Source organism: Athene cunicularia (assembly GCF_003259725.1).
Source record: "Athene cunicularia isolate RWA chromosome 1 unlocalized genomic scaffold, athCun1 chr1_part1, whole genome shotgun sequence".
Lineage (NCBI taxonomy): Eukaryota > Metazoa > Chordata > Aves > Strigiformes > Strigidae > Athene > Athene cunicularia.
Genome location: NW_020799091.1, coordinates 116,730,382 through 116,755,200, shown reverse-complemented (window position 1 = coordinate 116,755,200; position 24,819 = coordinate 116,730,382). Strand labels below are relative to the sequence as shown.

Here is a 24,819-nt window from a genome sequence, read left to right as displayed (position 1 = left end):
CAGAAAAATGTTTACTTAAAAATGCCCAAACTAGACATAATTGTCTAGCTGAATTGCAGCAAAACTCACTTTAGATAAAGGGAACTTTTTAGAAAAAGGTTGAGAATCAACACTTCTTCTCTTATAAGGTCAAATAACTCTGTATATACTGATCCTTCACTGTGGCCTGTGTAACAGATAGTGTAAAACCATCACAAGAGCAGTAGCTCTTGTCATAAAGGTAATCCATGCCCAGCCTCTTCGGAATGGTGAAGTTCTAAAAGTACCTTGTTTTCAGTAGCATGCTTTTCTTTCTCTACTTTTGCAAGTGTTATTTCAAGATCATCAATATCCTTCTTGAGCTCAGAGCACTCATCTTCCAATTTTCTCTTCTTAGAAGTCAGCTCAGAATTCATCTCTTCCTCATCCTCAACCCGCTCTGTCAGTTCTTTGACTTTGGCCTCCAGCTGAATCTTGGATTTAATCAACAAGTCACATCGTTCCTCAGCATCTGCCAGCGTGTCTTGCTCCTGGTGTGGCACAAGGAAGAGGACAGCAATGAATGCCTGGCCTTTTTTCTTCCTCACTTGCCCCCTATCCCGTAAGTGGTCAGAGAGCCTGTTCCAGTGCTACAGAGCAGCATAAGGAGAATTTCCTACTCCTGATTTCAAAAGGCAAGACCAACAAGTAATTAACAGAACAGGATGAGAGAGTGGTGAGCATGACTAGTCACATATAAGACTACTTCCATATCAAACTGCCACGGACACTGCTTTGGACCGAAACTTTTAAGATCTGTGTTGCTAGCCCACCTGGCTGTATATGCTAGAATGTGAGAATTTCTATCCATTCTAATTTTTGGCAAGTCTCTGACAAGACCAACAATTAATTTTAATTGAATTGCACTAAAACTCTGGTCTCTTTGAGTTTCAAAGACCGTCTAATAAATACATGAAAATATGTGTCTACTCACAGCTTGGAGCTGGAGAAGCAAATCATTTTTTTCCTGAACTAGAGAGACTTGCTTTTCTTCAAGTTCCTTTCTCCTGGCTTCAGATTTTTCCAGGGCCTCCTTCAGTTTCAAGAACTCTTCCTTCATATTGGCCATCTCCTTTTCAGTTTCTGCAGACTTCAGAAGAGGTTTGATCTTAAAGAAAAGCTTCATCCAGGGCCAGTTCTTCACAGCCATAAAAGCACGGATATTCCACTGAATTACAAGAAGGGCGTCCCTGGTTTAAGAAGAAAACAAACAAAATCCCCTTAAACTTAGCCTGAATTGAGAAAGTGAGAATTTTTTTCATTCTCAATCAGTTTTATGGCTTTGTTCTAGATGTTCTAGAACATGTACTAGATTCCAAGTGATACAAGAAATTCCCTCCACATTTCTTGATTTTCAGGGACGTGAAAAATTCCCAAATCTGATTTTTACCAGAGTTGTAGGCAACTGATGTACAGTTGCTATTCATTTTATCATACATCCACTTTAAACCTTTAATTTAGGGTTAGCTGTAGCATTAGGGACTGTAATTATGTCTCTATTCCACACATAATTAAACGGAAATGATTTAAGAGGGTCCCTTCAAACCTGCGCTCCACTATCTTCTGAAACTCAATCCGCATCAGTCTGCCACGTGCTCTTGCCTGGATCATTGTTAAGATTTTCGCAAGTCTCTCATCCCTCATTTCTTCTAGATGGCCCAGGAGACCAGCCTTGAAGAACACCTGGTAGGTGCACAGATGTCATTTCACCATAACAAATGATTTTATTCCAGAGTTACACAGACCTTACTTTTACTGACACATTATAAAGTAAAAGACTATAGAGAGATAAATACTACTTGCATCAGGGACTGCACTTCTGTTCCAATGTTGTTTTGAAACTGGGTCTCATCTCCCCAGTTTTGAATAGGCCAAACTATTTTGTTGCCACATTTTTATTGCCACAGTACTGTGGCAGGGTTCAGAGCAGGTCAGCTGAACCACAACTCCCAGCTCCCAGAGAACCCTGCTCAATGGGATCATGTCATAATTGCACATGGCTTCATTTCAAAAGCTGCAGCTGATCCTGTGGTCTATCTATGTTTGAGTGTACCTGTATTATATTAAAGAAGCTATTATTTTACTGGGGGGCATGGAGCATCACCTGCTGCTTTGTCCACTTGTAGTGTTGCTGTAATAAAAGCTTTGTTTAAGCTTGAGCCAGAGGAATCAAATTCCTCTAGCACAGCTTAAAAATTAATATCACTTTGCTACTATATTGCTGGTTCCTTGTATTATTAACCCCTCATTAATCGCCAACACCAGAAATTGCATAATGTCCCATTCTGCAAATTAGATATTAGAACTATCACTTTTCTTTTTGCATAAGCAGTGACAGGCTTTTCCGGTTACCTTGGTGTGTCCGAAACGATACTGGTTATGGTCAACATCTAAAGATGCCAGCAGTTTTTCAGCAGCTTTTCTGCTATCTACAAACTTATCCTCTGGGATCGCACTTGGATTCAGAATGCGGTACCTGTTAACAACAGATGAGTAATGAGTAAAACTGGCCTAGATTCTACTTCCCCACTGCCCTCCCCCACCCCTCACCCCATCTTCCTCCAAAACTTAAAACCCCCCAACACTCCACCTAGGCTAATTTCCTACTTGGCCTCTACACAGACACAAGCAAGAGCAGAATTCTGCCTTCCATGTTCAAGCAAACTGAATAGAAAATAAACTTGAATGGAATAAAATACCTCAAGTAAAAATGAAAAGACATGCTTTGCTTATTTTGACTGATGTGTTAGGACAAGAGACACCGCAGCTCTGCATTACCTTTGCTTAAAGTCAGCATAAAGCACCCTGTTTGGGAAACCCTTACGGCAAATGCGGATGCCTTCCAAAACACCATTACAGCGGAGCTGATGCAAGACAAGGAAAGCATCCATTTCACCTACAGGGGAAAAAACAAGGTTAAATTAAATGGAGCAACTCCATAGGGCTTAATCTTAATTTCACGAGGAAACTGGAAAGTGTGAGGTGTCGTCTCCTGAAAGAGCAACACCATTGAATAAGGTGAACAACACAGACAGTATTTAAGTACAATCTAGTGACTTGGAAGTAACTATTGGAACGACATAGTTCAAATATACTACAATTTTAAGACTGTTTTCCATACCTGGAGTTTTTGATTCATTGGGGATAATGCATCGTACAAAGTGAGGGGCTGTAGATCTTAGGTTAGTCATCAGCTTATTTAAATTTTCCTAGAACAGACATATTAAAAACACAATTGGCTTTAGCAGTTTAATGAACTTTCTATCACTTACTTCTTTGGTTTGTTGGTTGTTAAGTTTATTAAGGTCATCTCTCTAAATAGTCTCCAACAAAACTGTAAGCTTACCAAAACTATTACAGAGAAATGCATTCAAATAAACCAAAGTATAGATTAACTTTATTGTAGGAATCCACATCACTTTAGCAAAGTTTAAGAAGTTAGATGTTTTACTTACATACCCAGAAATGTCAGAAAGAAGATAAACAGCAAGCAAGATGCAGTACCATCCTGCGGAGCATTTCTGTAAAGCCGACTATATTTTTGCCTAATCACTTCCCTGCTCAGTGAGGATAGTTCACCTTTCTCATCTGTTCCTCACAAAAGCTAGGTTTTTGTCCTCCTGGCCAAATATTTTCCCTTTATTGATCTTAATCAGACATCTCCCAGGCAGGCAGCAAACTAGCTTGGAAGAAGCTAACCACTCGGTGCCTACCAGTGATCACCAAGCTTTGTGGAAAGTGTTTTGTCTAGTGAGGAGAAAATAGAGACTATTACAGGTGGAAAATAATGTCATCAACTGTTGATTGTTCAACTGTTCAAACTGAAAATTTCTCATATGCTAGTCATGACGCTAAATGAGACAACCTGAGCTGTGTACTTAGCAGCTCCTTGTGTGCTGGAAAGTGGGCTTCTATTTGTGGATTATTAAATTACTGTCTGAGTGATCCTTCAGCTATCTCTACACTTCTTCAGATGGTAAGATACAGGTCTTGATTTCCCATACTTCCAAACAAGATAAAATGACATGATTAGTGGGAGATAACTACTTTCTTCCCTACCCAAGGTTTACCTACATTAGAGTTTCCTCAATGTTACCCAGAATAAATTGTACTAATGGTAAATTACAGGCCTCATTTTCCCTCAGGCCATCAGGAGCACATGCCAATACCAGTAAAAGGGAATTACTCAGGAAAAAAGACTATATGACACTGCATTCAACAACTTTTGTTGCTCTAACCCTAGGATCCAATTACAAACTAATCAGATGGGGACTAGCAAATTAATTGTAATCAGTTCCTGTACCACAGACATGCATGAAGCAATAAACCACAAAAACAGTGATAAAGTTTGTTCACAAGATTTTGTGATGCATTCTCAACTAGAATAGAAAACACTGCATCTCCTGAATGCTCAAAGAAAATGAAACGGAGCAGCGCCTCACACATGCAGTTTTAACAACAGTATATTCACTTAGCCAAGGGCAATAACCCAGGCCTAGTATCAAATTCTGATGTTGGATTTAAATTTCTTTTGTGCATCACAATCCGTAACATTCCTCTCCAATGTATTATCTTAAAGCCTCAGGTGGGGAGAGGTAAACAAACCTTGTGTAATGAGGACACGGTTTGAAAAGAAGCACCTTTCTTGCGTTTCTTTTCTCCACCCTGGTCAGCTAAGAAAAAAAAATAAATAAAATCACAATCTGTGTCTCAGTAAGGGGTGAAGGCAGGGCATGGGAAATGGACAAATAACGCAACTCCCTCTGAATGAAAGGCATAGCTAATGACTTGATGGCTCTGATTGCTTAAATATTACATGAAAAAATCTGAACATCAGATGTGACAGATCACAAGCTTGCAGCTCTCTGTCCGTACTTAGGAATTTTGCCAAAAACCACTGTATGCTTTCCGGATTGCATTTGCATTTCAGATCTACACAGCATCACTTGTTACGCAGAAAGTCCATAAATATGAATAAGGCAGGAAAATAACTTTTTACAAGATAGAGTCACTTGTAGTTCATTAAAAAGCCTACAGACGAGGCGATGCAGAAAAGTAATGCTTGGGGAAAATGTGTACTTTACATTGTACTGATACTCACATGCCTGCTGTGCAGACACTGAACTTGGGCAAGAAACATTTGTCCAGAATAGAGGGAAATGAATATTTATTTTGTAATTTTAGATACAGTAGCTTTGCATTTCCTGACTTTTGCTTAAAGCTTCAGATTCAAAATCACTCAGATCCTCCAAAGGATTGCTAGTTTCTGACATGACCTTCACACAGTTTCACAAGAGACGACAGGACCCAAAAATGTACAACAATTGCCTCAGCCTTCTAAACACTGGACCATTAGATCATTCCCAGGAGGTCTGGCATTCTGTCACCTGTCAACAATAGTCAACATAAAAGGAGAAGCGAAGAGTGCAATGTGCTCAGTGCAATTATTCACAGCCTTTCCCCCTTTTGAAAGTGACACTGCCCAGACTGGAAGAGGCTAATCTGGACAGGCTGTTCTTTTCTCCTGACACTGGAGAAAAGCAAGGTGGCATTCTGACAGACAGGAATATCCACAGGCAAATAGGCAGTTAGTAACTTGCGAGAATTTGCTAGTGGCAGGATTTTTGTTATTTACATTCAGCTCTGTCTCTTATTCACATTATGAAGTCTGCAGCCTGCTTGCTTTCTCAGAAAGTGTCTTATGATTCATCACAACAACATCTGTAGATGAGGTTACTAATAAATAGGCTGTAAGTGATTGCAACCTCAGGACATCAGAGCTACATCTTTGTAATGAATGCCAGTCTTACTTACTTAAGATCAATTTTTTGGATGCTTGCTACTTGTCTTCCCACACATAAGGCAGTTCTGTGTAATGCATACAGCTTAAACACATTCTCATACATTAGTCTTGTCAAAAAACCAACAACAAGCGAAAAAGAAGATGTATTGGCAAAATCTTCTAATTTGGCCAAAGTGGAATGGTGTTCAGATACCTTCAGTGTCTACTTGCCACTAACCCAACAAAATAGTCCAAAACTCTCTCTTCAGCTTTGTATTTCTTAGTTAATTCAGGGTGATTAGCAAGGAGGACTACAGCGAGGGAAACAAGAGCTGTTCCTGTTCATAGGCATTTATGCACAAAATTTTTTTGTGCAACACTTGCCTGCATATCTGAGCACTTGCATGCTCAAACTCCCACTGGAGTGTTCACAACACACAGATTTCCTTGCCAAAATTGCTCAGAGGTATTACGCATTCAAACTAGCTGAGTTAATGGCCTCTTTGGTATAACTGGCAAGATCATACAGATGCTGTGCGCATCTAAATAATTAGTCACTGCCTCATTTAGCATTGAGTCAATTGAAGTTGAGATAATTGTTTTGTTTTTGACATCCATTCCCAAGCACACATCCCAGAAACAAAAGAAAACCCATATGAGCTGATTCTGCTTACCACTGTCAGCACCAATGTAGCTTTCAAACAAGCTTGCCAGGAGTTTGTTGGATGATTTTTGGAAAATACCTACTACAGTTTCATTAAGCGGGTCTTTGTTCTTCTCAAGCCACCCAATGATGTTATAGGGAACCTACAGCAAAGCATTGAAAACAAAACAGAGGTTACAAATGTTCCCCTTCACAGCAGCCAGTAGTTCTTTATGGTTTGGCTTGGAGCCAGTGGCCTTTTGTGAAGTGCTGCACTCAGAGCAGTACCAGCCACCCGGTTTTTCTTCACTTCCCCTCCAATTCTCTGCTCCCTAATTTCCAAACCTTTCTTCCTAATAATTACGATCTGAATCCCACATACACTTTCCAAACTATCTGGTCCCTACAGCTTCGCATGGACTCCATGCGCTTGGCTGCAGAGATACCACATGCCATCAGTGTCACAGGAACCCTACTAATAAGTGCTGAAGTATTATATAAAACGTACAAGTTAAAAATTTCACTTCACAACAGCATGCTACACTGGAATAATTAAGGTTTTCTGACAAAACCTTAATGACTGAAAAACCTAACTCCAGGACTTTTCCACAGTGGGAAAGTATGATCCATTATTAGTACCACAAGAGGAGAGAAATTATAATTTTCTTTGCTGAATACATTAACAATACAGATAAAGACCAAGATGGGTAATATTTCTCTTAATAAATACAAAATTAGCTTAATGTTCAATTATAATTTGGAATAAACAGCATCAGGTAAGCTCCAGCTCTGCTGTGCTGAGGCTTCATATCAACTCTAGTTTGATAAAAAAATTTCCGCATCCCTCTCAAATTCTGCCCATCTGGCAGGAAAACAGAGCTTTGAAGCTGGGCAAGATTTGGCTCAGTTATCACAGTACTGGATTGTATTCCTGTCACCCTGTAGCAGAATCAACCACATTTCCTTTTGCTGCTTTGACACGCTGGTCCTAACGTGCGTAAAAAATGATGTCAAATTTCCTTTTTTAAACCTTCCTTGAAGTTAGTCAGAAATTACTCAGTCCATTTGTACAGGGAACTGAGAGGGAAAATTACATGCTGCTGCTGTTTAATCTCAAGTCAATCTGATTATAGGAAAAGTGATAAAGGCAAGGCATATTTTCATAAAGGGCACTATTAGTCTTCCTCAGTTTCTTTTGTTTTATTTGTGTATCCAAGGACCAGATGTCCCAGTGTTTGGTGGCATCTTACTGTGCAGAGAGACTAGATGTCTGCTTTTACTGCTCACTGTTCTTTCCTTCCCCTTTTCGTCCTTCCCACCTTCCCTTGTTGTGTGCCATGGGCCAAACCCCACCTGGAATACCTCTAATACAAAGTCTACCCGCCAGCAGAGGAACTTACTGCACCGGCATAATGAAGAAGTTCAAAGTGAGCTTCATATTTCCTTTTCTTATCAGGCCTGGGCTTCTGTAAGTTAGGTGACTTGCCAAGATGATTGTCGTAGAGTTTGGCTTTGAATGTCATATCTGTAGCTTTCGGGAACATACATTCCTCTTCAAGGATAGACAGGATCCCCAATGGCTGTGGATTTAAGAACATCTTTGTTTGAGAATTCTTAGACTGCTTTGCTTTCAGTAGCTGTGTAACCTTTAAGTTTGACCTGATGGAATTTTAAGCCTGCAGAATTTCTTCTCATTCTGATGGAGGAAGCCTTTGACTATTCTGTTAAAATAGTAACCATACCTTTGACTATTCAGTATGTCAGTTCTGCCTTAGGAGCTTTATGATGACTTCCAGAAAGGGTTTGATTTACATCTAAAGGCATTTGGACCAACTAGCATTTTATTATTTGTTTCTCAGGAAAAGAACTTTCTTCCTAGCACTGGATAGATTGAGGGATTAGGATCATGCACAGATATCCAATCACCGGAGAAGAAAGTGATCAAGTAGAAGAGCACTTGATAATAAGCCTTTCTACTCCAACTGTTCCAAATGTCCTGCTAATGCAAGATTCAAAATTTCATTTTTCCTCACAGATCAGCAGGGTTAGATGTCATGCCATAAGAGACGGCAGAGAGAGACAGAAAGGGACAGCTGTCCCTACCAGGACTACATTACATTCACAAAGAAGAGAAAAGGAAAGGCAAATCCCATGCTGAGGAAGTGATGAGAGGAAGCAAAGTTCCAGGCTAGGAATAGCATGAAGGACTTCGCACATCAGCATGTAATGTAAGAGACAGGAGCCTCACGTGGTATGTGACTGAAACATAGCATTTGCTTTGAAAAGCTGACAAGGAAGTTTGATGTTAAGCATATGTGGAACAAAGTATATGGAAAAAAAGTAGGGGCAGAGAAAGACAAAAGTAAAAACTGAGGAAAATTATACAGCCACACAAATTGTGGGTACTGTTCAAGCCGTGTAGTCACAAATGCCACAAATACTGATTTTCCTTTGATTCTGTATTGCATATAAGGCAAGAAACTTGTTATGCTGTTTATCCTACTCTGTTCACTGGGGCTTGATGACATCTCCAAGGGAGCATCATGAAAAAAATCAGATCAGTAAATACACCTTAGCACTCCTGTACATACCTTCTCAATTAGATCAATGCAGGCCTGCAGGTCCATGCCAAAATCAATGAATATCCATTCAATGCCTTCCTTCTTATACTCTTCTTGCTCCAGGACAAACATGTGATGATTGAAAAACTGTTGCAGTTTCTCATTAGTGTAATTGATGCAAAGTTGCTCAAAGCTGTTAAACTGCAGAAGGAGATAAAAAAAAAAAAAGCATTTGCACCACAAAATAATTAACTATGGTAGGGCTTGGTGGAACAGCAAGAAGGAAACAGTTTCTATCTAAAACCTTCTAAACAGTAACTGGTTGAGAAACTACTGAATGTAACATTGAAGGCAAAGGACAGGGGAGTTCAGTGCCTCATGTGCTGTCCTCTGGGCTGTGAGGATGCCCAGATTTGTTCAGCTCTCTCAGGATGCATGTGCCTTTCCTTCAGTAGCATGCCACACCAGTCCTGTAAAGCAGAGCCAATGCACTATTTGCTCGGCTGCATACGGAGAGCAACACATAGCAGCAACAGCATTAAGTACTTATCTTCAGGAACGGATTCTGAGAAACAGGAGTTGCAATGTGCTTTTCTCACATACGCTTGTTTACAACGCTGGTAGAATTACAGAACAGCCCAGTTAGGAAGGGACCTCAAAAGATCACCTGATCCAACCTTTCATGGGAGAGGGAGCCTACATGAGAATGTCTTGCACCTGTCCAATCACACCTTGAAAACCTTCAGTGATAGGGACTCTACCAAATCCCTGGGGAGGCTGTCCAATTGTTCTCACTGTAAAAATCTGCCTATATTGAGATTAAGATATATCTCTTATACTGAGTTACAAAGAAGAAGAAATATCATACCCTATAAAATATGCTTTCTCTCAAAGAGAGAGTGGGAACAACACATTTTCCTAAAACATAGCCCAAAGCATGTGAGATGTTGTCTTTGCTAAAAGTTGCCACCTTCTTCTTCCCCTGGAGTTATCAGCATATCCAGCTGTGCTAAATGTTGTTTCCTACATCTATCCATTGAAAAAACTTGTAAAATCATATATAATATTTGCCATTCGGCTTTCTAAGCCCATTGCCTTCATCTAGAAAAAGAAATACCCACCTAAGGGCTATCGCTTGGTACTTTTATGTCCTTCCACCAAGTCCTCACACATTAATACTCACATCAAAAATTTCAAACCCGGCGATATCCAGGACTCCAATGAAGAACTGTCTTGGCAGTTTAGTGTCCAAGGTCTTGTTGATACGGACCACCAGCCATTTGAACATTCGATCGTACACTGCCTTAGATAAGGCTCCAACAGCATACAAAACCTAAAATACATGTTTCAAAATACCACTGTGTGGAACAGAAGTCACTGTGGAACACAAGGGTTTCAGTGCAGTAGCCTATTTCAATCCCTACTTGTGGTTTAAATTAAATTTCATAATGGTTCTTATAATCAGCAAGGCATACTTAATGCAACATACAGCTTCTCCCATTATCTATGCCAACTTTTCTTCAAATTCTTGTTAAGTATATGTATGTATACTAACACTTACATAAAGTGCTAGTAAAGTACCTCTTGGGAAACAGCTAGAGAGCAAGTTGCAAATGTTTTAATGCCTTACATTGCCGTGGAAGTTAGGTACCAGAAAGCTGACAGGCAGGATGCCAGTCATGATGTCCAGAGCTTCTGCCAGAATAGGGAGGTCTGTGCTCAAGTTGCTTATTGCCATTTGCTTCTAATCTTTGAGGGGTGCTATGGCATAAGCAGGCGAGAGGAAAAATCTGCCAGAAGTCTCTTCTTTAGCCGATGTGTGAGTACACTGATAGGACAGAGCTCTGTCCAGCAGTTCTCTAGTTTCTGAGCCTGTACCGAGCTTGTCTTCAAACAACAATTTTCATTGTAACCAAAATGCTGCAGCATCTTCTACAATACTGCTACAGCTACAGCAGCGCTAACCCGTGGACTTTTGTTTCCTAAATTAAGAGATACCTTTAACTGGATATTGCCTTTAGCTGATTGAGGTCACACAGAGCTTAAAATTACATGAATAATGAATGAGTGATGAGTGAATAAATAATCCATGGCTCAACTGTTTTAGATAACTATTCTCATCCAAAATTAGATGCCAGTCCCCATGTGGTTTTACTGCACCTGGTTTCCTTGAGTGGCTGCTACTAACACATCAGAAAAACAATCCTATCAAGGGCAGTGCTGGCCACTATTCCTTTGTCAGTCTCTTTACCTGTTTCCCACACTTTCACAGTCTATTCCCCCAAGTTTGGGGATGTAAAATGAGGACAGGTACTAGAGGTACGTATTGATATTTCTAGCAGCTGTCTGTCTCTCTCAGATGTTACAAATGAATCCTCAAGGCTTGCAGAACAGGTATCCAAATACCCTGAAAGCTTCTCCTTACCTGTTCAACACTTTGGCCCTTGGTCACATACTCGTTGCCAACTTTCACTCTAGGGTGCAATAAACCCTTAACCAAATCAGAGGAGTTGATTCCCATTAGGTAGGCAGCTTTGTCAGCACCTGATCAAGAGAAACAAGGTTTCAACTGTCTTTGAACTTCTGCATGGAAACATGCCTAGACAAAGAAAAAATATTAAGTACATCCACTTCCAAAGAGAAACCTGATAAAGACCTTGCTCCTTCAATGATTTGTGTTAGGCATGCCTGTACTGTCTCTTGTGGTAGAGAAGGTCATCTAACTACCTTAGACCACAACTGCTGCAAGAATCACACTTGAGAAACTCTTCAGGTATTGGGAAAAGAACATATCTCCACACTGGTTATAGACAGTTTCAGGTGCAAGGGAAAGAAGCAAGACCTGAAGATGTGAAAGAGAAAGTTAAGGCAACAATTTCTCACAGCTGTTTTATTCAAGGGGTCACAAAAATGGAATTTCACTGGGTTGCTGCATCTATTCACCTTCTGCTAAGTAAGGTTACCCACCACTGAATACACCACTGCTGCAAATATAACACACACAGCACTCCTGGCTGAGCAGGAGCTACATCAAAGCAAACAGGCTGCTGCTTTCTCAACACAGTGCATGACACATGCCAGACTTTTGAAGGTAAAGAGTGATTTTAGGTCTTATTCTTACTTTCAGTGCCATCAGCCTCTGCCTGCTCTTCTCTGGGTCTTTGTTTGAATTTCATGTTCCCAAAGTGCATGATGGCACCTGTGAGCTTGTAGGAACCAGATTTCTCATCTGGCACAAAGCCCAAGATGTCCATGGCTTGCTGTAAAAAGGAAATGCAGATATTTTGTCACTTCCCTATTCAAAAACAATGTCATTTTTGCAGTCCCACAATCTACCTTTGCATTCCAGGAATTACTAACCTGCCGAGGTGTGTTATCTCACAAAGCAGCCACTAGAACACCCTGAAGACCCAGCAGTGGCTGGAGAGCAGGAGAAGAGCTCCCTTTATCTAGTATTTTATATATCAAAATTATAAGAACATTATGCCCATGGGCATTACATGGAGCAAGGCCAGATAGTTTATCAGGCCTTGTGCTTTATAGTATGAATGCAATTAAGACGCATTTCTGCTTTGACTTTAGTCCAAAAGTTTCAGTGACAGAAGTTAGGCTCCTGCCAGCACTTTTCCTCCCCACATGCACCTAATCTGTGAAGCGCAAAGTTAAATCAATACAGGCTTACATCTGTTGCCATCAATTCTTCTCCATCGTCCAAGTTGTCCACTGTAACTACTCCTTGCGAGCAAAAGTGGTAGTCATATGGGTTGGTAGATACCAGTAGCATATCTGTAAAAGAACTGCTAAAGTCAAAACTGCCATCCATTCAGGATATCCCCCAAAAATGGAGATCAAAAGGTCAACTCTAACATATGTTTGTGCCTGCACAACTGTGTATAAACTGGGGGTTTTTTTTGTTTGTTTTGGGTTTTTTTTACAGCTGCAGGCAGCAACCAACTCTTTCATTATACTATTTCAGTCTGAAGACCAAGATTTAGAGGAAGCGTGAATGAAAAGCATATGGGAATACCGCATACACATCTACTAAGCATGTTTTGCAGTATACTGAGTTCACAGTTTCCTGTATAGGCCTACTTTCTGCTTGCATGCCTGTAGGGGTAAAAATCCCATCTAAGTACAGAGGAGAAAAGGATTTTAGTATGGTCTGAGACAGAGACAGTGGGCGTGGCTCCCCTCTTTTATAACAGTCTCACAAAACAGCAACTTCCAGGACTTTCTGCAGAGGACATTTGGCTCTTGATGAACAAAAGTCTGCAAATGGTGCTCTCTTTCTCTCTTCTTTCCTTTCCCTTCACATCAAAACCCAAAAACATATTGTTGTTTTCTAGAAAGCTAGCTGGCTCTGAAACTACAGGGAGAGTCCTGCTTCTCTAAATCAATTGAAAGTTTCACCTATATGCAGCAGATGAAGGTTTGGTCTAGTTTTCAATATTTTATATACATACACACATACCAATATGTATGTATGTATGTAAATATATGTCTATCAATATACGTGTACATAAAATCATATTCTCTATGTCTGTCTTTGCTATGTAGTCTCTATGTTACATATTCATTTGTCTACATTTATATTTTGCTATAGTTATACTTATTTCTATTTAGATATTTATGTGTATATACAAACTCATTTAGATATTTATGTGTATATACAAACTCATACATTTCTTGTCTACAAAACAGAAGTCCCCACTGGTTTCAGCCTCTTCAAGGGCCTGCAGACATGTCCCTGCTGGCCAAAAAGGTGTGTGCTGTTGTAGAGTATACAGACAAACAATTTACGAGAAAGAGCGTATTTTCCCAGCACAGGGATTCACACAGGAATCTCAGTGCAATGCTTCCTTGAAATCTTTCCTGTAATCATCATTAATTAGGCCATGTAAAAGCTAAGAGGGTTAGGGACTTGACCATGCACTGTCAGGATAAGACTTCAAAACAGATTATGATTCCTGTGGCTTAGTAGGAGTTTAGTGGAGCAGTAAAGTGACTCTTTAATGTATTTTATAAAATGAGTTCCTTCAGAGCACAAATTAAAGTCAGCAAACCACATCACTTGAAGAAACTAGTGAAGGTTTTATTCAGTGCATTAGGAGATGAGAGCAGAGAGACCTCATCTGCTCTCTGCTCTTCTCCACCAGGTCTGCATTCAGCCAGGGCAAGCTTGAAAGGGGCAATAGCCACATAATCAGCAGCAGGCAGCTTTGCATATTCTCTCATGCTACACATTATGCTAGGATGCCAGTTTTGGCACTTGGGGCAGAGAGAGGAAACTAGCTTTTCTTCATGGACCTATAAGCAAATCTCCTCACATGTGAAAATCTGGATAATTATAGCTTTATCACCACAAACGCTTTTGGAGACGAGGCATTTCCCAGATGTTTCAGGACCTTGGATTACACAAATTCAGCGTGACTTTTTTTTTTTGCCTCTATAATGCTACATTTTAGAAGTCCTGTCTGAGTCTCATTCCCTTTAGACTAATCTGTAATATCACTTCCCTTTATAGGGTACTCACATCAGTGTGTCACAGAAAAATGATCTCTGTTGCTGCCACTGGAACAGCACCTTTAGAAAAGTATATTTGACAGTGGAAGTTTAGCTTTACCAAGGGGAAGCGTAAGGACCTTTCTGCACACGGGTTTGCCTCCTGCCCCCTCCTCAGCCACTGTCTATTCAGCTGAAGGTTGGTTCCTAAATGCTGTGGATCCACATAATGCTTACCCAATAATTCTGGTTTCTTTCCTGACAGGATTTGGTAGAAGATGTGATAGTCTCTTTCGCCTGGTTGCTGGAAAATCACTCGGGATTTCTCCAATAAATCTAGTTGCACAAAGGAAAATTCAGTGAGAAAGTACTCTCCAAGCTTTCAGATGAGCAATTGTATTTTTTAAAAGGAGAGAGTTTGCTGCTTACAAATCTCAATATCAGCAGATGACAGCTTGCCTGTGGTTCCAAAATGGATTCGGATAAATTTACCCTAATTCACACAGAAGAATATTCTAATTAGTGCATATAGTATACACAGAGGGAAACAAAGGATGCTGCTTGAAGGCAATCATTTGGCCCAAAGAATTAGTTTATGCTAACTCCTTGGCTTTGCACAGGCAGATTTTCAATGAGAAATATCAAACAATGGTACACTTTTCCAAGCCTCAGTCTGTACATACAGCTATGTAATCAGCTTGTGGGGAAAAGATAACAGCATGCTTATCTGCCAGGCTAAGATATGGGAATGCACGTAGCTTCCAGTTTCATGATGCAGGTTTACTGTAATGCAGGACTCAAGAGCAATAAGCCTGGGTATGAGACACACAGGCTCCTTTTTTGACTCCTAATTTGCAGTCCTAACTCATACGCAACTAATTACATCAGAAGGGTGCTGTGATTTTACAAGGCTTTGTCCATTACATTTGCATATTCATTTCCCCCAATTTAATAAAAATTGAGTAATTTTCATTTATCTTATCCAAACACATCAACTTTTTAAAGTAACTAATTACCATTTCAGCTGACAAACTCCTTATACAGTTGTGTAGTTTTCCACAGATGCTTACTCTCTCTGACCCTCTCCACCCCTTTCAATTTAATTTTTAACTAGATTTGTTTGGGAAGCATGGGCTACAAATTCAGGCTGTCATCCTCATGCCATTCCTTTTGGACCTCTGAGCCAACATCAACCAGCTGTGGCAGAGGCAGAGCTCCTGAGGGGACTGCTCTCCTGCAAGCCTAATGGCAATGAGGAGAGGCCTGAGGTCATGTCAAGCACTGAGGGACAGGCAGGGGCAGATTACTCAGCCGAAAAGGTGGATGCTATAGATCAAAGGTGAGAGTGCTGCTGCTTCTGTGGGTCTGCAGAGGGGGAAGATGTGGGAGGGAGCAGGGTGTTTTTCTGACACTTAGTGACAAAGTAGAGCTATTATGGGGAGACGAATGACTTAGGCTAGTGGAAAAGATGGTAGGAAAATAAGGCTATGCAGCAGAGGCAGCCCTGGGGAAGATCTGGTGTTGCTGTTCAAAGGATTTCATAAAGCTAGGCTTTGCTTGTCTCCTGATCACGTACAGTTTGAACAGTTATTCAGGGTGGATCTTTGTTCTTTTTGTCTTTAATTCTTTCAGTAGTTTTTCAGGTTAGATCCTACTTTGCTTTTCTTCCACTGTGTGGAAATCCAATCATTTTATGGACAAAATGAGCAGCAATTTATGAAGGGATAATTGCAGAAATGCTATTAACTGGCCATTGTTGGAAGAGGACATCATTGCTTTTTGTTACAGACTTACAAAACGTGAGGAGTTGTCGTTTCTGAGGGTTTTGGCATTTCCAAAAGCTTCTAGGGCTGGGTTTGCTTGAATGATTTGATCCTCCAAGGTTCCCTAGAAGTCAAGGTTGAAATACTATTGAGAAACCTACAGGCCACAAACTCGGCTGTCACTTACACAGAGAAGCCTCCAAAGCAAAGTGATTTAGCCCCAGCCTAGGGGTGGCACAGTGTGAATGGAATAATGGCAAGATCGTCATTCAATTATGGGTGCTTAAAAGGCCTCAAAACATTCTAATGTTCTCGATTGTTTTGCTTCATAGGTTTCATACTTTACACCATCTGCATACAATCAATTGTCATATGTTCCCATGTACTGTGAAGCACATGGGGACACCCAAATGAATGTGTGTAGGAGAGGGGCTATTGAAGACGGTGACAAGTGCTAAAATGCATTAGATTTGAAAGCACTCAGAGATTGTAAAATCTGGAATTTTTGGAGGCAAGGAAAGCATTAACTGTCACTCACACAAACTTCAGTTTCCTGAAGAAAACTACTTTAACTACCTGGGCTCCAGGGATCCTTCATGGGGAGAACCACACAAAGTGAAATGCTGAGGTTTGTGACATGGACTGACAGAGCCCAGTATCATTTTCATGTGGAAAAAGGTAAAATAGCAAAGCTGGAAACTTACCCCAGTTTTGGTAGCTGGTTGCTGTCAAAAGAGGAATACAATGGAGAAAAAAAAGAGAAAATGTGAGTACTACCAGCATGAAGGCCATCACAAAAGATAAAGGTTAGCAAGATTAGATGTCTACTAGGTCTCAACACACCAGCAGGACATTTGAAGCCTTCCTTCAAAAAGCACATGCAACCTTTACTTTGCATTCACCATACACCACAAAATAGCCAACTGTTGTTCCTACACGGTTTGTTGTTTTAACCCCTGCTCCAAACATCTATCTTATTTTGTTCTGGAGATGTTCACAATGAACCAAAAGGCTAATGAACTGGACAGAGAAAAGACACTGGTGCCAGGTGGTAAGAATAAAAGGATGTAAAGGCAAACATACAAGTTTTAGTTTCACATTATTAGATCATGCCACACTTGAACTCTTGGATTATTTTTTTTTTTTTTTAAAAAAAGGGCTGCTGATAATGAAAATAAAATGTAACCTGAGCTGGAATATCTTCCAGCTGCAGTATCTGTTATTTGCACAATTGTTCTATGAGCCTACCACGTTTCAGACACCATTAGGAGCACCAACCTGACTGCACAGAGAAAGCTGCCTCTGGACTGCTCAATTATTTGTTAAGAGAGCCTTGCAGGCTTCAGATGAATGTATATTAGATTTTGGTGATGTGAGTTATGCGTCCTGAATGTAAGCCTGGATGAAATTTTGGCCTTATAAATATAGTTCATAGGAATCATTTAATTCACCACAAGAGCACTGAGCCTTTACAAGTGCAATGAAGGTCATAGCGAATAAGCTCATAGCAACACAAGATGAAAAGCAGCATGAATACAGTATTCACTGTAACCTTAGAGAACACTTCTAAGTAGAACAGCACTTATCCAAAGAGAAATACAGAAAAGCTGAATGAAACAAATCTTTTGTCAAAATATTCTTTTTTTGTGGACAAAAAAGATTCCAACAAAATGGGTACTTTGATGAGAAATGATAATCCTAAATCCTTTTGAAGACTATTTTCCATGTGAAAAAAAAAAAAAAAAATCTTAATCTTCACAGTCTCCCCATCTTTTGACCAGCTTTAACACGATCATAAACCTATTTAACACTCATGGAAAGTAAAACTCCTAGAAAAAAACAGCAGTAACAAGCAACTGTTCAGAACCAGGAATGGTTTTGGTGCTCTGTCTGGAGTGTGGCAAGTTCAGGTGAGCATTGCCTTTGTACCTTCAGAACAGCATGCTCTCAGTAATGCCATGTAGAAGCATCAGTATCTTTTCCAAACAGTTTACTTTTTTAACCATGCCTGTTGAGGTCTAGCACATGGTCTAGTGTTCAGGATGCAGACTTGTAAGCTTAGTTGTACACAACAGGAAAACCTTGTGAGTCTGAAATGAAACAGCCACCAGCAGACTTACGTTCTTTTTACCAGGTTCACCCAGGGCTGCCACTGTGGCAAAGTACTGGATGACACGTTTTGTGTTGACAGTCTTGCCAGCACCGGATTCTCCGCTAAAGGAAGGAGGAAGATAACATAGGTGTTGCTCAAACAGCTGTAACTCATTCTTTCACCCTCCTGTCCTGCCAGCTCCTCCCCGCACACAGGCTATTCTCAGGATCACTGACTGATTTCTGCAGCCTGTTGTTTAGCCATTTCAGTGGAAATCACATTAAATTGACTGAATGAAGAAGTGAATGCCTACGATAGCAGCGACTAATTCTTCACGTGACTGGTCTCAGAAATCTAGTACAAACCCACGCTACACTGAGCTTCCTTAAAGGGCATGAAGTTTTATTACAAACATCTAGACTGAAGATCTGAGGTACGCCTACATACAGGTAATGAGTTAGAAAACGTACAGAAAAGCTGACAGCATTATCCAGGAGCACATGTGAACTGTGTAGAGACACCCAGCTCTCCATTTTTCATGCTTGCCAGTAAATGAAGTGCCTCTTCCTTTCTGCTGTGGTCATGCCCATCCCTTTAGATCTGTCTACAAAACATTCTTAAATATAATTTGTAAGCAAGAGCAACCACATTGACAAAAATTCTTCCATGTCATAAGAGGGCAGCCATTCCCAGGCTAACCCTGGAAGAAGCATCTTTAGCTGCCTGTTGAGTTGTTTTTGTGCCTACACGGAATGAACACCAGATGGGTATTGGGGATGGGCCAGTCTTCATCAAACCCTCAGCTACTCCTTTCCCATGGGCCTCAAGGCAGCCATCAGATGGCCAAGTTGCCAGTTACTTGGCTTGAATCAAGTTCCAGGCAATTTACCTGAGCTTTCAAGGGTCAAATTGTGTTTCAGTAGGAATTTTTACCTCTAAGTTTTTTGCAGCAACAGTCTCAAATCAGTTAAAAGAGAAGCACTTACGTGATCAGCATAGACTGATTCTCCCGATCTGTGGAGGAGGGGAAGGAAAAAAGACAAACTTAGTAGGCTGTAAAAATTGCTTATTATAATTGCAAACGAGTACCAACTATTCCAGAATCAGTTCTGTAAGGACAGGAGAGAATGACATGAAGCAGAGATGGAAAGACAAAAGTTAGTATCACCTAGACTGACCTCCAGCAGCGCAAGTTCTAGCCCTGCCCTGAATCCTCCTCTCGTGTTTTGATCAAGTTGGTATTAAAGACCTGTCAGTCCTGCACATTGCTGCTGTATCATGGAAACTATAATAAAGAAAGTAATTTCCTGTCATCAACATTTTTCTTTTCTTACTCCTTAGTATGCCTTTGTTCACATCTGACCTTTCTGCTACTGCAATACTAGACCAACCCAAGTAATTTTGCTGTTTGTTCAGAGGCTATTACTATGTATACGTACTTTTCTTCAGTTGGCCATGCTGCTGTTAATGGCCTGACCAGAAATAAGTCTGTACTGTAACACTTTGCAACCTTAAGATATTATTACTAAGTTCAGCAAATGCTAAATCATAGCAGCTTCCCCAAGATGTTGAGTCTAAATTCCTCTTCTCTTTTTCAATTCCAGTCATCATGACAGACTACATACTAGGCAGCCTAGCCATATTTCACCCTTATCTGATAAAAGAGCACCTCTTTACAGCCACACACACATTCCCTCTGCCTAGTGCCTTCTGCCCCATCACAGCTGTGACACTTTCCATTTTATTAAAACCAAGTGACAGCAGTATGTGTTCTCAGCAAGTCTCTCTGGGATTTAGCCTGCTGCCTTGCCTCCCAGGACCTGGTGTGAGGACATCACTGCTGCCCTCTGCTGATGAACGATTTTTTCTCCAGTAATTTGAGGGTCAGAGCGAGAAAATTCGACAGAAAATCTGGAGTTCATTTTTGCACGCTTGGCACCCACACCCACAGTAGGTTCGTGCAAGCAATGTGCACGCTGCACCCTAGATAGCTGGCCTCTGCTAACCTTTGAACGCATACATGTTATAAACATTAGAATACTTAGCATAAACTGACAGTAAGTTTGTTTTTGAGGCTGGCAAAATACTTACAGACCTTTGGGGCATGGTCCCATTTTTATTACAAAAAATATTATTATTATTATTCAACCAGTTCAGACAGATAAATTTGTGCACCTTACAGATAATCCATATACAGAGTTTACTGTTAGCAGAAGTGGGACAGTCAGAGGAGTTTAAAAAAAATTATATATATATCTATATATAAAAATGACACAGACTGCCAAGCCCCTGTTGCTTGTAGAGTATTTGCACATTTGTTGCACACTGCAAAAACTCTCACAAACTTCCATCCGGTACCAATCACGTCAGCTAAATAAAGCAAAGCCAAATCTGAAAGCAAACAGTGCCACTTACTACGGAGCATGTCATGGTATGCGTTATCAGCAATGGAGAAGATGTGGGGAGGAGCCTCTGAGCGCCTCTTGCCTTTGTATGCAGCAACCACCTCTGACTTGTAGACAGGCAACCACTTGTAGGGATTTATAGTCACGCAGAATAAACCAGAATAGGTCTAGAGAGGAACAAGAAAAAAATGCTCAAAGGAAAGAAGTCAGTTAACCAAGCAAGCTGGTGTTGCCATCTTCTGATTTGAGTTTGAATTCTGACTTAAATTTCAGCCTTGACCTGAATTTCTAAAGCTACTGGTCTGCTACGTGACTTCCTATTGACAATTGATAACAAAACTACAGATATTAAACAGATTTCTAAAGAGGAAAAGTATTTTCAAGATGACAACCAGACACAAAAACAGCCCCTTCAGCAAAACAAAGGTACAGCAAATAGACCCAAGTCTGATTTTTCTGTCTTGCTACTCCCACGAGAGTCGTTTCCTCTTGAAAACAGTCATTATGAAGGAAAGAAGAGTTACAGCTTTCCTGTTAGAACTCCATTCTCAAGAGGAGAAATGATCTCCCATTATTAATTTGATGCGAACACCTTGGGGCAAATTCTGATGGCTGTTCAAAGAGAAAACAACTTCACCGTGTTATTCCCCAAAGCTGTGGAGCTTTTTTTCATCTTTTGGAGAAACACACTTGGTAAAAATCTATCTTTTTATAGTCACTCTTTAGGCTATCTACATCAGTTAGCTGGGGCCTGGTCATTCTGAGGAAGAATGAGTTTTCAGTTGCAACCCCAGGGAATTGGTGTTAGCTGGTAACTTTTCAGGTACTTAGTCCAGGCTGAAGTAAAAATCTTCAAAGAAACCCAGTTATTATATAGGCACAATCACTTATGTGCACACAGATTAACGAGCTCAGTTGCATTCTAAAAGTTTCAGGTAAAATCCAGGTGTCTTCCCCTAAAAATAGCATTAGGACCTGCTCCAGAATGGCCTTGGCACAAGTCTTCAGTCCTGTTTTCTACAAAGAAAGGAAAAACCCCAACCAGTATGGACCTATACTGATCTGCAGCCAAAGCTATGCTTTAGGCCGTACATGTCCATACAGGGGTTATTAGAAAAAAGCAGAAATGTTTAAGATCCATAATTTAAATGGGAAAGAGTTGGATCCAATCTTCTGATGAACACCAAAAACCAGAACAGGAATTGGCTAGAAAATTTACAGATTCCCCTGACTGATTTCAGATCCAACTGAGTGCAGCAAACTGAGAGCAAAAGTTTGGCCTCATAAAATTAGATGCTACTGAAGCTTGTTTTGGTACTGACAGAAATTATGTAATGATGTCATGGGGAAGATACAGAACAAGGGAAAAGGCCAGAGCAAAACAAGACAGATGTCAGCACTGAAAATGAAGGGAATAAAATTACTGAACTAAAATTAGAAAGTCTCATACTTAAAAGTTATGTGTGTGCCCTAAGCTTGAGGCATCGCTTCTTAACAAGGAAATCTCCATGGCTGATATTGACATGGATTAGTATTAGGAGAGAGAAAATAAACTAGGTTTCCCCAACACCTTGATTGCTGAAATATGTCCCATGACACCCTTCTCCTAGACACTCAAGCAAAACCAAAGAACTAGACACCATTTTATTCATTCAGTCTTGCCTGTCCATATTCAGACACGAGCCAGCTCCAAGCAACTTCTTTCCTGAAAAGATGAGCAAGACCCTCAGTTTCGTGACTTATCAAAGTAGGAAACTGAATATGAAGAACACCGCATGTTCAAACATGAAATCTGCACTTGAAATTCAGATTTCTAAATATACCCTTGTAATGACTCTTACATAGATCATCCAGTTGCTGTAGCGCTTCCTCAGATTGTACAACACAGAAGCCTCATTCAGATGAGTCAGCATAGCCATGTCCTCGATCATGTCAAATTTGGGAGGGTTCATTAACTGTACATCATCTTCTTTTATAGTCATGGTCTGCAAAGACAAGTACAGTAACACTGGAAAACACTGCGATTTTCTGTTGTTTCACACACCTTATAGAACTTCTTTTTTTTTTTTTTTTCCTAAAAGTAAGAAGCGCAGTGGTACAGCTGTGAAAGGAGTCACAGGATTTAGCTACAGCCTAGGTTTTTACCTCTGGGGGCCAAACCAGACCTGGCTGGTTACATACCTCTGCTCACAGACTGCCCACTGCTGTGGGGTGGCTGACGCTCACTCACCCACCACTGCATTGCTCCTTTTTCCCTTGGTGGGATTTCATGTGTCATTCTGATATGGCATCATATGTCATATCACACATATGGGGCTTCCCAGTCGCAGCCCATTTCATGAAACAGGCAGCTGAGTTTAAACCAGGTAATTTCTGGAGCTCGTTTCTCTAGTCTCGTTAGGCACAGATCAGACAAAACTAGTTTTGTACCCTTCCATCTGTTGTCTCCACGGTCACTTTGCCACCGCTGGTTTCTGTAATTTCAGCTTCAACGTAAGCCTTCTTTTCATCGGGAACCCAACATTTCTTCTTCCCTGTAAAATTAAGGAGACCGAGGGTCCACAGCCTTGTGTCAAACAGCAACACCATGCCTAGCTAAGCGAGACTGCTGGGTTACTTTTTCTGCACAAATGACAAAAAACCTCTGGGACCGCAGCAGATTGGCAGTGCTGGGGAGCTGCCTGCCAAAGCAGAAGGCATAGGGCTCCCAAATGTTGTCTCCCCTTTGAAACTACCACTTGGCTTCCTCTAGATCCTTCCAGCACGAGGTGTCAAAATATTTCATAAATGCTGGCTAAGCCTCAGCCTCCACGGGAAATCCATAATCATTATCACCAATGTACAGATGGAGGAGCTGAGATCCAAGCCCAAATTAAGGCATTTGCTAAAAAGTCACACAGAAAATTGCAATCTGAGCAAGGAATTCAGCCCACATTATTTGCCTGCCAGCTATTAGATTTTACCTTATTCCTATACATTCTTCTGAGGTTTGTCTTGATAAACAGCAATATTAATAACTTACACTGAGTTATGTATATGGCTTTTTAGAGTTTGGAGTAGCTGCACTAGTGTCTAGGTCTTTAGTTACAGCAACCATTCTCAATAGTGAAATGCTGTGGGTTTTGATGTATTCATACTACTATGTCTCAGGGCTCATATAAATCCATTTCAGGAAAAATAAATTATGGGAAACTAAAAGCTAACATCAGGTTTTCATACAGCCTGTAAATCAAACAGATGTACAGGTATAATATAATGAGACATCTAGTCAGGCTGCAGAATCTCTCTCATTACAGGAACATCAATGTGTGGTGGTTTTCTTTCAAATGGCCAAAAACCTCATGCCCCTGTTAGCAGAGCAGTACAAACACGCCTTGCCTCTAAATCTAGCTAATTACTTACTTAACATAAATGGATAGATTATTTCTATTTACTACTACCTGGGGGCTTTTAATAGCTTTTCAGACTAAAGAAACCAGAACTCGGTTGAACCAGCTATCACAAAGAGCAGCAGCAGCACAGGAGCAACAGCTGAGGCTTTGCATCCTGCTTTGCTCTGCATTCCCACAGCTGCCCTTGGATGCAACCCTCGTCCCTCCTAACTGGCCACTGGCAGCATAAAGTGTACTGCAACTCACCGTCGAAGGCAACTGTCTGTGCCATCATCAGCTCCTTCTCGCTCTTTCGGAGGAAGGGAGCAGCCTCCCCAAATTCCGACATGTCCATCATCTTGGCAAGGGTTCAAGGTGGCACAGCTCAAAGAGGAAGAAGAAAGGGACCTGGTCTACCAAAGAAAGGCTGGAGTGTGGGGGGGGGGGAAGAGATATCTTATTTCGTGGACTATCTGACACAATACAAAACACTCAGCACAATGTGGCAGGTGGCTGATCAAAGTGATGATTAATTTGAAACACAAATACCTAACATGGATTTGGGGCTATACTGCACCCTTAGTTAAACCCTTCTCTGGCTCAGCTTATTTAAAGCCAGGCAAATCCTGTGTCGTTCAGAACCTCAACATGGGTCACAGTTATCTCCACAAGAGAATTTAAT

The 24,819-nt window shown here is 40.7% G+C and overlaps 1 protein-coding gene across 1 annotated transcript in view; it reads right to left on the bottom strand.

Annotated features, from left to right (window-relative positions):
* The window catches only part of MYH15 (myosin heavy chain 15), a 45,040-nt gene extending 20,446 nt beyond the window's left edge, over positions 1-24,594 (bottom strand). Inside the window, exons 1-24 of the mRNA XM_026850114.1 lie at positions 24,405-24,594; positions 23,197-23,300; positions 22,608-22,751; positions 20,777-20,933; positions 19,348-19,375; positions 18,390-18,483; positions 16,974-16,994; positions 16,301-16,393; positions 14,936-14,999; positions 14,744-14,842; positions 12,687-12,790; positions 12,126-12,264; positions 11,430-11,548; positions 10,188-10,337; positions 9,035-9,205; positions 7,844-8,023; positions 6,475-6,607; positions 4,624-4,691; positions 3,140-3,227; positions 2,797-2,914; positions 2,371-2,494; positions 1,565-1,701; positions 953-1,208; positions 267-509 (exon numbers count right to left, since the gene is read on the bottom strand). Coding sequence (XP_026705915.1) covers positions 267-509; positions 953-1,208; positions 1,565-1,701; positions 2,371-2,494; positions 2,797-2,914; positions 3,140-3,227; positions 4,624-4,691; positions 6,475-6,607; positions 7,844-8,023; positions 9,035-9,205; positions 10,188-10,337; positions 11,430-11,548; positions 12,126-12,264; positions 12,687-12,790; positions 14,744-14,842; positions 14,936-14,999; positions 16,301-16,393; positions 16,974-16,994; positions 18,390-18,483; positions 19,348-19,375; positions 20,777-20,933; positions 22,608-22,751; positions 23,197-23,300; positions 24,405-24,495 — 2,925 coding nt within the window. The 5' untranslated portion in view covers positions 24,496-24,594. The remainder of the gene's footprint in view (positions 1-266; positions 510-952; positions 1,209-1,564; positions 1,702-2,370; positions 2,495-2,796; positions 2,915-3,139; positions 3,228-4,623; positions 4,692-6,474; positions 6,608-7,843; positions 8,024-9,034; positions 9,206-10,187; positions 10,338-11,429; positions 11,549-12,125; positions 12,265-12,686; positions 12,791-14,743; positions 14,843-14,935; positions 15,000-16,300; positions 16,394-16,973; positions 16,995-18,389; positions 18,484-19,347; positions 19,376-20,776; positions 20,934-22,607; positions 22,752-23,196; positions 23,301-24,404) is intronic.
* Between the last annotated feature and the right edge of the window lie 225 nt (positions 24,595-24,819).